We start from the raw sequence: 15165 nt of genomic DNA, 5'->3' as shown, positions 1-15165 counted from the left end.
CAATCGCACTTCCGAATGCTCTGTTCAGTCACAAAGAATCTGCCGTGGTGAACTTTATGGGCAGCAGGACTTACGTTTATTAACGTTAGATTCTTGTATGAAGTAGTGAAGAATAAAAAAAAACGCAAGAACACAAGACCATATATTTTCCAAAACGATTGTCGAAAATTCTGACACACCGAATAGGTCCTTTGAATTTGCCAGACCTGGAAGCTAATAATGAAAGTGCATAACCTCTCGTAAGTATTTTCCAGTTAAATAAACCGAGGGATTGTGCGATTCTGAATATGTTTTCACCACTAATAGATAATATGAATATGTTCTTAGCTCACCCCATCAGGATTAGACCCGCAGTCGAGCCCACCGGCTTCAAACGATTGGATCCGTTTTCAGAAAAAATTCACATACTCAGTCGACGTTGTCAGGGAATTGGGTATCTGTAAGTCGTCGACTGTCGATGGTTACAGCATCCTTATTCCAAAGATTCACACATCTTCTGAAGAGAAAAGAATTTTACTGAAAATAGATGACATATTTGTCTCCTGAATCCAGATGTTCAATACTGAAAGAAGAGGTTAAACAGTCATTAGACATTTATAAATAGCTCAAAGACTCTGGCTATTGAGACTGAAAAATAAGAAATCCGAGTCTTAACTGCGAGAGAGAGAGAGAGAGAGAGAGAGAGAGAGAGAGAGAGAGAGAGAGAGAGAGAGAGAGAGAGAGAGAGAGAGAGAGAGAGAGAGAGAGATTCTTCAGCGCACATAGATGAAACCACACTAGAGTATTAGTAAAAGAGGTCCTGGTTCCATCTCTGGCTTAAATTAGGTCACTTGAGGCCATTCGACTATAGTGTGCCATAGCACACACAGACTTGGAAAGTAAAAGTGTATGTAACAAACGCACACTAAATCCTAACCTTTTCTCATTTAGAATCGTGGAAACCCAGGATTCTTTCTTTCGTTAAATCTCCGGCTAATGAAATAACTGGTGAACGTGGCTAAGGCTTTGACCTGACAAAGTAAGTTGCAAACAGCTAATGAAATAGTCACTGAAGAGCTTTCTTTTAATTTCTGATAGGATACAGAACTATGTGAATGCACAGTGCGCGCATGCGCTAATTTGAGTATGTAAATTTCCCACACCAGTCAACTAGAATAGCACACATGGATCCTGCCCACGGCAAAAATGGTGCAAAAATCGACATTTTATGTGTCCTTTTGTGGTTTCATTAGCATGTTTGAACAACGTCATAATGTTGCTACAAAAGTCTCAACTTAATCATTTAAAAACTGTCTCGAACCCGAATTAATGGCCACACCTTTGAAGGACTTCACGAGAAATGAAAGTTGAATCTCAGTAACAGCCGGTGTCACCACTCGGTAAGCAAGCAATTTGCCTGTGATTGCGGTGGTTCTCTCCTGATTTAAATGTATGTTGAAAATTCGTGATGGATATTCAGCAGGTACTTATAGTCACTTACCTTAATTACAGATCAACAGATGGATTACGTTGCTAATTCATGATATCTGTACAATAAGAACTGACCTTTCATCAACAGGAAATAAACTCTAAATTTTCAAGATTTGTAGAACTCGATGATGATATTTATGTGCCGCATCATCTCAGATCTAGCCATCCAATTTCCATCACTTGAATTTTATTTTATTATTAGGTAATTTGTTTAAACTCCACTTATCACACTTTTATTTTTTTTTACTTAGAGCATAATAAACAGAGATAACTGGCTCTTTGCCACATAACCTGCGGCTGAAAAGGACTGTCGAAGATTATCTGAATTGGTTTTGAGTCCTGAGGTTCACATAAGACCCCTTACCCTCTTCAGCACCTTATTACACTTACGATAACCTTACCTCACTTACCATAAAAGTTTTGTTATGGACCCCGAGCCACAACTACGTTCAAGAGCCTCAGAATTTTTACAAAAAACTTTTTAATTCAATTTATGTAAAGTATGCAATGGCCTTTAGGCTTCGAAGGACTTCACAATCTACAAACGTTCTCGAAAATTCACAAGTCTAAATTCCGTACCCCAATACTCCTTTCGATTGACATTTTCAAGAGAGCCAACGTCTAAAAGGTCATGAATATCCCAAAAAGGTATGAAAAACTAACATGAAATGCCTTGTTCTGACCAAGAGTCGCTTTCTTCACTGCGTTATCGCTTGTTTATAAAGACACTTGCCCATCTTCATGCTTAAAACTACACGAGTACTCCGACTTCTTGCTTAGGCTAATCAGAGGCCTCCACCATGCCTAACGTTTCTACCGTTCTCTTTCACTGGCTGAAAGCTTTGGGTTGTGGCTGTAGATCCTGAGGCAACCTCAAGGATAATATGAAGACGGTCAGGTTCATAAATGAGAGGCAGTAATCTTAAATCAAACTGTTTAGTACTCTCAAGATCTTGGATACAACATGCGCAGTTGGAAAATAAGTACTTCTTTGCTTATACATTACATAAACTTCATAATGGCCTAAACAAGTAAAGATGCTTATTCCAATCTCTTCTCTCAAAGGTTTACAACACAAATACAGGAAGAGATATATTAATAATACACAAACAAAATCATATAGGAGAAAACGAGTACGTAATTGGTAGGGGGGTAACCAAACACACTAACGAAGACTCAATGGCTACACTTATATTTTTAACATACTCCCCACCATAGGAGCTCCCAAACTCCTGTAAAAAATAGAGCAAATACAATCAGATCTCATGGTACAAAAAATAAGAACTACTGTTCACTGAGTTCACATTAACCATAAGTAACCTTATTCGCAAGGCTCTACTTCATAAATCAAGTAAAGTACGAGGCTTTATCACACGATCTCTCTTAGATAACTTCACCTGATCAAGATTCTTAGATACTTCAGTGTTCTCAACAACAGCATCATTATTCTTATCTTGTATAGGACTCTCTATATAAGTTTGAGTATTTCCACTAACATTATTTACATTATAGAAAATCTCTAAATCATGTAACTTTTGAATAGACCGGCACAATACACCCTTAGTAATTCGTACATTAGCACCTTACTATACCGTTCCTTACAGGAAATATATCAGCAACTATGCCCAAAGGCCAACTCATTCTAGAAACATTGTCTTCTCTTATCAAAACAACAGAACCTTTCTTCAGATTGCAATTAGGTTTAAAGTTCTTTACTGTAGGGGTAAATTCCTTAAATAGTCATCACTCCATACTTTCCAAATTTGTCGAGTTGCCTTTTCCGAACAATTTCTCTTTCACTTAAATCTTTATCACTGATATTTACATGTTCATCAGACACATGAGGCTGAAAACCTGCAACTCGACCAATCAGAAAGTGTGAGGGAGTCAAAGAATCACTTACATCAAGTTCTTCATTTACATAAGTAAAAGGTCTAGAATTGATGCAAGCTTCTACTTCAAAGGTGTTTCAAGTTCACATTTAGTTAAGCATTTATTGTCAAGAGATTTCCTCACAAGACGTTCCCACCAACCTCCCCACCATGGGGATCTGGGAGCAATGAATTTTCCATTCAGGACTCAAAACACTAAAATATTGTTGAAGCTTATTTGCAACACTAATTAGGGTTTTAGCATTATCTGAGTATATCACAAACGGAAGACCTTGTCTGGCAGCAAATCTACTTATAGCTAACATACAATCAGGCACAGAAAGAGGGTCTGTTAACTCCAAATGAACAGCCCTTGTAACAGCACAAGTAAATAATATGAACAATTTCTTAAACTGAAGATCAACGGCAAACAAAGGGCCTGCATAATCTAAACCAGTTACGGCAAAGGGGAACGTATTGTTAACTCTCAATTCCGGCAAGGGAGGGGGAGGCTGATTATATGGCCTAGAGTCAAATCTTCTGCAAGCAACACATTCTTTACAAGCTCTTTTGGCCAGTCGCCTTAATCCAATAATCCAATAAGAGTTTCTGATGGTTGACATGAGAGTATGAACATCAGCATGCTTCAAAAATTTATGCTGAAACTGCACCATAAGTTTAGACACATGACAATTATGAATTATAATGGGGTGCTTGCTGTCATAACTCATGTCAGAATATTGTAATCTACCCTTGATTCTCAATAATCCCTTGCAGTCAAGAAAAGGGTCAAGTTTCCTCAAGGAGGAATACCTAGGGAAAGGTTTTCCTCGAGACAAAACACTAATTTCTTTCTCATAATATTCCCTTTGTACACAAATAAAAATCTTGTCCTTTGCATCACTCAACTCATTATAAGTGAGAGGACCTGAAAGTTTAGCACCATTAGGTTTGCAATTGTTAATGAATCTCATAACCAAGGCAGTAATGTTCATTACTTTGGTAAAATCACTCCATCTACTGAAGTCAAATATAGAACTGAAATCTTCATTAACAGCCATAATCACTCCTCTCCCCTTATATTCTTCATTAGGAAAAACAAAATCATTCGCATCAGCCTTAATACTAGCATTGGCACACAAGTTTGAGGAAGTAGATAACCATTTGGGACCTTTAAGCCATTTGTCGTTTGAAATTAACTGATAACCCGTAAACCCTCGGGTCATCAAATCAGCAGGATTATCTTTGCCAGGGCAATGGAACCAATCACTAGGAGATGTTAATGTTTGAACCTCAACTACTCTATTGGCTACAAACGTTTTCCATTTACTGGGATTACCCTTTATCCAAGACAGTGAGACTTTAGAATCTGTCCAGCAAACTAATTGGACACTAACATTCAAGTGTAAAGCAGATTTCACAAACCTGATTAAACGAGCACTCAATAAGGCTCCAAGTAGTTCCAGCTGAGGCAAGGTAACCCGCTTGATAGGAGCCACTTTAGTTCTAACAATAACAAATGATACATGAAATTCCTTATCAGATTTAGGTATACATAGATACACAAAGCTACCGTAACCTTTTTCCGATGCATCACTGAAGGCATGTACTTCCAAACCATGTACAGAATTCAAAGATAAACCTGGAAAATAACATCTACAAACTTCAAAGATTTTAACAACCTCAACACTATTAATCCATTCCTGGAACTTTAGTTGCACATTGTGAGGTAAAACTTCATCCCAACCAAGTCCTAGGCGCCATATCTCTTGAAACAATACTTTCGCATACATGGTGAAAGGACTTACTAAGCCAAGTGGATCAAATAATCTAGCAATCAAACTTAACAAATTTCCTTTACTGTAATTAAACTCAAAATTACTACCTAAGTTGAGACCTTTAAATGAACACATCTTCTGAGGAGTTCCAATACATTCCTAACAATTTTGTTACATCCTCAACCTCCTGTTCAAAGTACTGATAATGCTGGTTAATCAAAAAATCATTGTTAGTGTGCCACTTGGATAAAGCTTTACCAGCATCTAATAATATACTCTGAGCTTCCCTAAACATTCTACTGGCTTCTTCAACTGTATCTGCACCTGAGAGCCAATCATCTACTTACAAATTCTCTTTAAGCTCTTGTACTGTAACTGAATTATTGTATGACTCTAAATGATGTATAATAGTAGCATTCAGTAAAAATGGACTGCTGGCATTCCCAAAGGGCACTCTCACAAATCTCATAATACGTACTATATTACCACATTACCACAAAAAACGATGTACATCCTGATCAGGGCGTTGTACACCAATCTGCAAAAAGGCCTTTACAATGTCTGCTGTCAAATCAATATTCCATCTTTTAAACCTTAATACAACTTCAACAAGATCAGGAATTAAAGAAGGACCAGATTCCACACAATCATTTAAAGAACTACCATTAGGTCCTTTTGCTGAAGCATCAAACACAGGCCTAACCTTTGAGGAAATGCTGTCTTTAATTACAGGTCTATGTGGCATATGAGTGGGATAAGGACTTTCCAATTCAGAAAAGGGGACCTCAACAATAATACTATCCTGCTCATAACTCATAAGAACTTTGTCATACTCCTTTTTCAGATCAGGGTTTTTCTCAAATTTGTGATTGAGTGCAGCTAATCTCATCCTAGCATTATTCTCATTATTAAGTAAACTCAATTTAGCACCTTCATTTTTTCAAGGGAAGGCAACATCATACCTGCCATTAACATACTCAATTGTACCTTCAAAAGTATCTAACACTGGATCTTTGGGAGGGTTATCCTTCTCTACATTAATACCAACACTTTCTAAACAAAATTTATGTAAATTAGACTCGTTACCATTATTAGCTATATCAAAACACAACAGTTGGTGAGACATACTCTCCTCATGGGCCCTCCGACATGAGCCAGACAAAATATAACCAAACACTGATTCATGGGCGACTAAATCCTCAAATCTTACAATGGTATCTGCTTTAATAAATCTCCAATAATAATCTACACCAGTCAAAATATCCAAAGTGAGATCACGGTCATGACCATAGTCCTCTGCTAACTTTAAATGTGAAAAGGACTGGAAAATATCATCAGGTACCTTTTGATGTCTCAAAGGGGGACAAATGGACATTACCTCGACTGCAATTACAGAAAGGTTATTACCCTGAGTGTCGATTAAATTCACACCATACACATTCCGTTCTCCCGTGTTTTTCTGATTTCCCATCACCAAAGGCTGAATATGAAGTGTACTTAGATGTAACCCACTTAGGTTTAATTCTTCTAACAAAGTTATGACTTACATAGGTGTTATCTGTTCCCAAATCAAACAGTACAACAGTCTCAGCACATTTTCCACCACCAGTAAGAACTTTAACTTTAGCTGTCTGCAGTACAGTACTCTTCAATCTTTGGTTATGTGAAATGTCAATATGTTTAACAGTCCCAGTATTGATAGCATCACTTGATTGTACATTTAACCTATTACTGGGTATTTTGTTTAATTGGAAATTTACTAGTTTCACAACTGGATTTACCATAATTACAAAATAATACATTATGAAAGCCAGTACACTGAGTACATTTTATTTTCATTTTGCAATCTCTGGAAAGATGTCCCTTACGGAGACATTTAAAACACAGTTCTAACTGATGAATGTTGAGTTTACGATTATGGCTGTCAAACCGTAATATCTGCCAGCACTGCTCAGAAGGTTGGCGCTTCTGACAAAACGCACACCATGAGGAACCCTCCTCGGATGACGTCTGCAAGGCTAAAGCCGAACTAACCCTTTTTCTCTCGGCCTCTTGCCGCACATTTTTCTCCATGGATAACTCCTTAAAGGTTTCAGACCTTTCATGACGCTGGATCTCCATCTGAAGAAACTTCACAAGCCACTCTAAATCACTTTCATGGCCTGCACTTTCCCTGGACCATTCCAACTTCATATCTTGCAGAAGTCGAGACAGGATGATTGAAGTCAACACCACGCCATACTGATCACCGCTGATGCAAAGGGCTTCTAAACTTCTCACATGCCTCAACAGCTGGTCTTGTAACTTCCACGAAGACTCGACATAAGTTCCCTTACTTCTGGGTGCAAAGGAATCATTCAGTAAACCTTGAACATAAGCAAAAATTATTCTTTCTGGACGACCAAATCTTTCTTTCAACAGCTCACAGGCTACCTTATAGTTAGCAGAAGTAGGTGCTAAACCCTGAATAACTGTTAGTGCTTCCCCTTGAAGTAATGATTGCAAGTAACTAAACTTGCTAATAACTGGCAGCTCACTCTGGTCAACTAACGCATCAAATCTTTCACAAAAGGACTGCCACTCTGTCAAATCACCAGAATACTTGGGAAGTTCTAATCTGGGTAACTTCACTTCTGATTTATCTTTACTGGAAACAGATGCAGTGTCAGTCTCAGTACTGACACCTTTCAAACGTTTGGCTGCTTCAGCCCTAACCTGTCTGGCACTCCTATGAAATCTATCGGTTTCATCTGTCTGCCTCTGAATCAGTAAGGTCTATTTCTAATTCCACTGCTGCTTGAAGATCATCTAAAACTGCTAGTCTTTTATCAAAAACACTAACTGCATTTTCTAAGAGTTCGCTATCAGAAGCGTCGTCTCTTAACATATCCTGCAACTCATTAACAGACCGAGTCAACCAACCTTTGGCAGCCGACCGTCTCCTCAGTAATTCCTTTGTTGTGCCATATCTACGCGTTTCACTGCTCAAACTTCTTAACATCTTCTAAAGGTACTTATTTTCGGGTTCTAGGCACCAAAATGTAGATCCTAAGGCAACCTCAAAGCTAATATGAAGACGGTCGGGCTCATAAATGAGAGGCAGCCACTTTAAATCAAACTCTGTTTATTACTCTCAAGATCGTGGATACAAAATGCGCAATTGGAAAATAAGTACTTCTTTGCTTATACATTACATAAACTTCATAATGGCCTAAACAAGTAAAGATGCTTATTCCATTCTCTTCTCTCAAAGGTTTACAACACAAATACAGGAAGAGATATAGTAATAAATCACAAACTGGGATGGTCAGGCCTGAAGGGCACTACCAGCAAACATCGAAGCGAAGATCCATCAAGATCAGGCAGGGTTTTACCATTTTATTTAAAAAAAATAGACTAATTAAATTTAACATACATTAATTAACACACACGGACCACGCGGTCGGGTAAAAGACACAATGCTGAAAGCTATACAAAACTCGAAAATACATGCCTCTGAAAGCTACAATTTTGCACAAAACTTATTTCCGAACAATCAGGCTACACTTTATATGAACATTAACTATATCAAGGCCCGGATGGCAAAGATGTGAAGGGATTAATCTGGCATACTAAAGGAACCGGCTCTTGACTTTAAAATGAACAATTTGGCTGGGGAGGTGACGACATGGAGAGTGCGTAGCTTACCTCAATGCGATACCACGAGAAAGACGCATATCGCCTATGCATGCCTTGTGGTCACCTCGGTTCCCTTTCAAACTTTATACATAGGTTATTTTACCAAAGGAGGTACTTGAATTATATAAAAAAAAGAGCCTCTCTTACATTCCAGACACAGACAACACAGGCAATTCGCCGGACACAAATAATAACCAAACATATTTCCAGAAAAAAAGTGACACACGAACTCAGCCGCCTGCCTACTACTCCCCCTCGCTTATCCTGAACGTTGTGAAGGATTGTCGAGAAAAGAAGGATCCAATTTTTTCACGACAATTATCTTCAGCGTTTGTTACAATAAATTAATGGGTAAGTGCATGAATTTAGGTAGGGTAAATAAAATAACAGGGAAAATGAGAGGTCAAAACAGAAGGAAACGTAACCAAACTGTGTCCCATATATACATACACTGTCTATGCCTGCAATTCTCAGTTAGCTAGTACTGTCTGGCATTAAAAGTAATCAAAGACCTGTGCTGCTTTAGTGAGATATACTGTATATATGCATATTTACATTTCCGCTCATTTTTTCTATAAAGTTTCCTTTTCTAATATTCTAGACACCATCGAACACAAGAATAATCAATGATTTCTGAAAAGTATCGTCTATAAAACTCAATATATTTTAATTAAGGCACATTAATCTTTAGGTTTTTAATCGGAAAATGGGAAAAGGTTTGAAAATCTTTATGGTTGTCGGAACATACAGGACAAGGTAGATCTTCGCGTCCTATTTAATTTAGTTTATGGTATAAAAGAAAACTTTCTATAAATTTGAATGAAAGAAAACGAATCACTTATAGGAAACTATTCTAAAATATTTGCGATTGAATTGAAAATTACTTTCTCAAACGACTATTTTTTTTTAAGTTCTAAAACTTATGGTGGTATGAATATTATTATTCTATGTTTTTTTTAACTGTAAGAACTTTAAACTGCGCCTCCAGCAGAAATCAAACAAGAGACCAAGGCTCCATCTTAATACTGATAATTTCATATAAAGAAAAAATAAGCTTATTGTTAATAAACTAACCTTAAGGTCTTAATTCCATAACTTCTACATTAGAGTAAAGTCTCACTTAACTATTAAGAGATATTTCTTCCTAGCTTCAAAAGCATTCAACCGTCTGGGTCACATATTGGCGATTCGGGACCGTGACCATCGTAATGGCTGGGTTTGGAGACCAATCGGTATCAGTCGCGGGCCTTTGGCCACAAGAAAAAATAAGTAAATAAAATCAGTTGATTAGGACACCATGACGTCATACGCAATGAACCATTTACAACATCACTTCGCAGGTCGAGATGAGATTACGTAAGTCCGTAGTCGTACGCAAGATCTAAATACTTCTCTTTAGACATTGGTCGTACGGGCAAGTTGCTGATGATTTAGGCCACGCCCACATTTAACGGTTTTTACAGGACGGCGACTTCCGTGAAGGCATGACGATTCATGACGATTTAAATTGCGATTTAGTTACGTTTCATGCCAACAGACGCAACGACACTGTCATGTGTCGTGAAAATGCCTTTTCATACTTCAGAAAGTCATGTTAAAAAATTTTGTAACTTTCCTAAATAAAAGTTAAAATTCAAAAAATATTTATGTTATTGCCAATATATTTTCTTTTAAGTTGTATTCAGTGTCATATTTATCTATATATGAAATTCTCAAAGTATATCAAGAATACTGAAAATCTTGAATGCAATATATATTTTACTCAAAATAGAAAATGCCCTTTCACTTCTTATATACTTCAGAACAATCTAATAAATTGTATTTGATTGCAATCAGCTCACCGACTTATTTGTATAAAATAAAATCGTTTAAAAACTATGTAAAACTCCTGAATTGAAGTTAAAATTCAAAAATATTCATATTATTACAAAATATATTTTCTTTTATGTTGTATTCTGTCATATTTATCTATACGAGTATCTGAAGTTCTTAGAGTATATCACGAATACTAAAAATCTTTAATCTAAAATATATTATAATCAAAATAGAAAATAAAGGCAGCTGTGGGTAATTAATTCGGCCCTTGACTTTTCTCTCGCTCTCTCTCAGCCCCTTGGGATATATTTTACCTATTACTAGTTTCCATGTGTTATTTACCTTTATCTGAAATTCTGAAAATATTTAAAAAAACATTGATAATTGGATGTGCACATTATTTTTTACAAGTTTTAAGTTTTATTTTTTTTATATGAACTTATGAATTTTATCATACCCTCATTCATATCCAGTTTAATATTATTGATTTGCACATAATTTTTTACAAGTTTTAAGTTCCATTTTTATTTATCTGAACTTATGAAAGTATCAACCTTCATTCATCTCCAGTTTAATAACCTTGAAAATATTGGAGATGGTTTGCAGTTAGGGAAATTGTTACCCAAAAATTACTATGTTCAACATTTCAAGAAAAAGTATTGTTACAGAAATAACTTACTGCTTTTATGAAAATTTGGTACATACACAAAATAAACATTGTACACAATTTATCATATAAAAATATACATATATATACAATTTATAGTAGCAGAAGAATTTACGGTATCATATGCAAAAGGTACAAAAAGAATTTACAGTAGTATTATAAGAGAATAGTTGCAAGAGGAACCTTTTTCTTTTTATTATTGTGTGAACAATAAAAAAAAGAAAAAAAAAGGGAGGGGGGGACCAAAATACACTACTGCGCATCCCCAATGCGCATGCTGTGGGGTTGCCATGTACATGGCGTGCGTCGTACTGGACGATGAATGGTGACATTGCTATAGTTACGTCTGCCGTAATCAAATCCCGACCTTGTTTCGATAGTCGAGACACCATTACAACTTTGTTGCAGCATGCGGCATGACATGGAGACTTTTGACAGTTGTCGTGACTCGACTGCTCAGGTGCTGGGCAGCCTTTTACAACCGCCATCACTAGGCGGACGTCGTCAAACTCGGTGACTCGGTTAGGAAATCTTGCCGACTGATGCAGACTTTGGTCGTAAACTCAAATAAGACTTTAAAAAATGAAATTTGCCGGTAAAGAAATATCATCATTTTCATTTCCATCCTCCACCGCAGGTCTCATGATAATTTTTTTTACTTTCTGCGAATTTCGTGACCCATAAAGTATCCTTTTACTTAAATAAAAATGTGGGCCAAATCCAGAGCCAACATATTCTTGAAAAATAACCTACCCATTCGATGTTTATTGTCTATTGTTGTCATACAACCACTCTACAATGTTGCAAATTGCAGCTGTATTCATATACAAACCAATACAAAAAATTTGTATCAAAATTATCATCATGACCAATATACCGTACCTTAACAACAGTAAATGGAAGAATAGGCTATAAAGTACAACACAGGAAGCTATAGAAAACTGGGACTAAAATATATATTTTCCCCTCTGGAAAATTGTGCTTCGAATAATTAACTTTTAACGAGCGTGTTATATATTCTGCTTACCTAGTTTTGATCCATGAGAGCACAGCCTCTTGCATGGCAAATAAGTCATCACGGTAATAGCGAAACCTTGTATGATGTTTACGTCAGTAATTGCAATAGCATAGGTTATAATTGTTAATGAATAAGGCTTTAGTGGTATTACGTAGCGCAATATGAATTGTACAATTATTTCTGGGGTTTGAAAGTTACATCAAAGCAGCGTTCTGTCCTAGCAAGGTCTTACCAGACTGTAGGGGAGACTGGTAAGATCTTCTAGTAATGAATGTGCATGGTCACAAGTGTCTACTGTCATTATAGTACTATATATTTATATATTTTCTTCATAAACTCAATTCTGAATAACATAGCCAACGTAAAATAAGTTTTCTTGGGGACAGGGTGGGGCTTATTTGGTAATTTGTCAAAATTTGAGACTCAAATCAGCACTGGCCCTTTTACAAGCATATGATATGGGTGATAACATGTTAAAATGAAAGAAGTTTTGAAGGGACCTCTGGATTGGCTTACCTAATCGAGATGAGTTCATTAGCTATCACTGTACAGCATACTGAAATTACTTACGGATTTACACTATAAATAATTTCTCCTTTGAATACCCTAATAATGCCTCGGCCGACGAAGTGGTAGCCAGACACTCCAGTCCGAAATCAAGACTTTTGTTGCAGTTTTTCTATATTCTCTCTCTCTCTCTCTCTCTCTCTCTCTCTCTCTCTATATATATATATATATATATATATATATATATATATATATATATATATATATGAACCGATTGATAACTGATTTATAAAAACCCACTCCCCAGACAGCCTACGCGCCTATGTGCCTCTATGATTCTATGTGAGTGAAATTTGACGGAAAAATGCCCGCCGGCTTGCCCAAAGTGCCAAACGACCGTTACTTCTTGGCATCAGTGCCACGAAGCGGCGTCCCTGATGCGTTGACCTCATTGGTCGAATTAGACCTAGAGAGCTAATCAGGACCGGACTAAGGTCTAGGGTCGCCGAGGGCAGCCGGTAATAACGCTTTTTCTGAGTCTGGCACGGGTGGGCATAGGCATAGGGCGCGAGTGATTTTGCAGTGATGGGCGAGCGTATGGCCTTAGTACCGACGGCCGTGATTGATTTTATTAACGTAAATATAACATTAGCTACAGGGCCCTGAGTAATCTTATTGATCATATATAAGTGTTAACTTTATCCTCCTCGTTTTATTATGTTGGTAGAATCCTTAAATGTTCGAAATTGGGTCATTTTTGTGGTGTCAGTCGCGGTTTGCTGCTAATACATAACAGACGACTGTATAGTGATAAGAAGTGAAATAAACATGAAGACGAGAGGAAATTCAGCGTGCAGTGCCAGAGAGGAGGATATCGAAACGGGCCAACCAGTGAATGTGTATCAGTTGCTAAAGGATTTACACAAGTTAGTGAACAATGTTAAAAATGGCAAAGACAAATCAACTCGCGCTTCATCCTCGACAAAAACAGTGCAAACGCCGCAATCGCAAGAAGTAGAATCAGTCGAGATTATAAAAAGACTGCCGGTGCTAGACGGCCCCGTAACAGAGTTCGATAATTCGCGCCCGAAAGAAGGCTTTCTTTCGATGGATGCCTTCATACAGTGTATAGAAAACGCCACCCGAGGCTGGACGGATAGACAAAAACTTGTGCAAACCAAGCTAAAGATGACGGGAGCTGCTTCCCACCAATTAATGGGATTAGAACACAGTCAGTCGGCTAATTGGGAGATATTCAAACAGAATCTCCTTCAGTGATTTGCCCTCAACCAGGAAGCAAAGATAGAAGTGTGGTAGGCGTATAGGCCCGGTCTGGGGTTGGGAAAGACAAATGCAGCATTCTGTGATCGTGTTTCTAAGGACTCTGACAGCCTGGCACCGGAAGGGGAGCGGACTCAAAAAGGCAAAGAAGCCTTTTGTCGACGTATGCTAATGAAAACTCTCCCTGCCTTCGTGGCTTGGATCCTGTATAGCGCTGGACAACCCATACGAGGCTTAATCCCAACGGCGCAGACGCTGTTGAACAACGAACGACGGCAGCGAGCAGAAGCGAGACCGTGGTCTTGGTAGAAGGGGGAGCGAACGCTATCCCCCTACCGTTGCTTGCAACAGTTAAACCGGCGTCGGGGGAAACAGTCCCCCAGCTCGCCCCAGCCAACGGCCATGATGCCGGACCCCGTAGCAAGAGACCACGCGGAGGCAGGGGGAAGAAAAGCGGGGGTGGCCAGCCCGACGATAGTTACGAGCGCGGGGGAAGGGACCATCTTTGAGCCCAGTGTCCCTCCTCCAATCAACGGCAGTGTTTCCGCTGTACCAAAAGGACCACTTGGAATGATAATGCTGTAGTCTACACCATGTTAGAACCAAATCTGGCAGAAGGATTAAATCCAGAACTCGCCATGGGACATCCACCATTGAAAAGTGCAAGCATAGTGCCGCGACCACACACAAATCCTGGACAACAATCCTGGACCACAAGTTCGAAGTGTAGTGTAATGCACCAAAAGGGACCACCTACCATTTGTACAACTATATATAATTATTTGTCGACTTTTACTATATATTTTACATTTACAAAACCTAAGTAACGTTTACAAAACGCGAGTTACATTCACAAAACCTAACAGTATTACAGTTGTCCTAAGCACCTTATTTGCACCATAAACAATAATAATAATTTAATAAGTACACCTAATAAAGTATTCACATGCAATATAATTTAATATATACATCACACAGTATTCACACTTAATAAAAATATTACCATTACTAGATAACTGATACTATGAACCTACTGGAACGAAGCAGAAAAAACTCTAATAGTTAATTGCAATTCACACC

General features: G+C 37.9%; 2 protein-coding genes across 2 annotated transcripts; both read right to left on the bottom strand.

Annotated features, from left to right (window-relative positions):
• Positions 1-408: 408 nt before the first annotated feature.
• LOC136837302 (uncharacterized) lies at positions 409-6008 on the bottom strand. Its single transcript, XM_067102043.1, has 4 exons — positions 5631-6008; positions 3803-4000; positions 2641-2702; positions 409-496 (listed from the first exon to the last, which is right to left on the bottom strand). The coding sequence occupies exons 1-4, from the start codon at positions 6006-6008 to the stop codon at positions 409-411; spliced, it is 726 nt and encodes a 241-aa protein (XP_066958144.1).
• A 51-nt stretch (positions 6009-6059) lies between these two features.
• LOC136837296 (uncharacterized) lies at positions 6060-13487 on the bottom strand. Its single transcript, XM_067102034.1, has 4 exons — positions 13185-13487; positions 7050-7879; positions 6667-6772; positions 6060-6527 (listed from the first exon to the last, which is right to left on the bottom strand). The coding sequence occupies exons 1-4, from the start codon at positions 13485-13487 to the stop codon at positions 6060-6062; spliced, it is 1707 nt and encodes a 568-aa protein (XP_066958135.1).
• Positions 13488-15165: the final 1678 nt, after the last annotated feature.

This window comes from Macrobrachium rosenbergii, chromosome 4 (genome assembly GCF_040412425.1).
Source record: "Macrobrachium rosenbergii isolate ZJJX-2024 chromosome 4, ASM4041242v1, whole genome shotgun sequence".
In the NCBI taxonomy this organism is placed as follows: domain Eukaryota; kingdom Metazoa; phylum Arthropoda; class Malacostraca; order Decapoda; family Palaemonidae; genus Macrobrachium; species Macrobrachium rosenbergii.
Note: the sequence above shows the minus strand (reverse complement) of the source record. Positions and strands in the feature narration are given on the sequence as shown.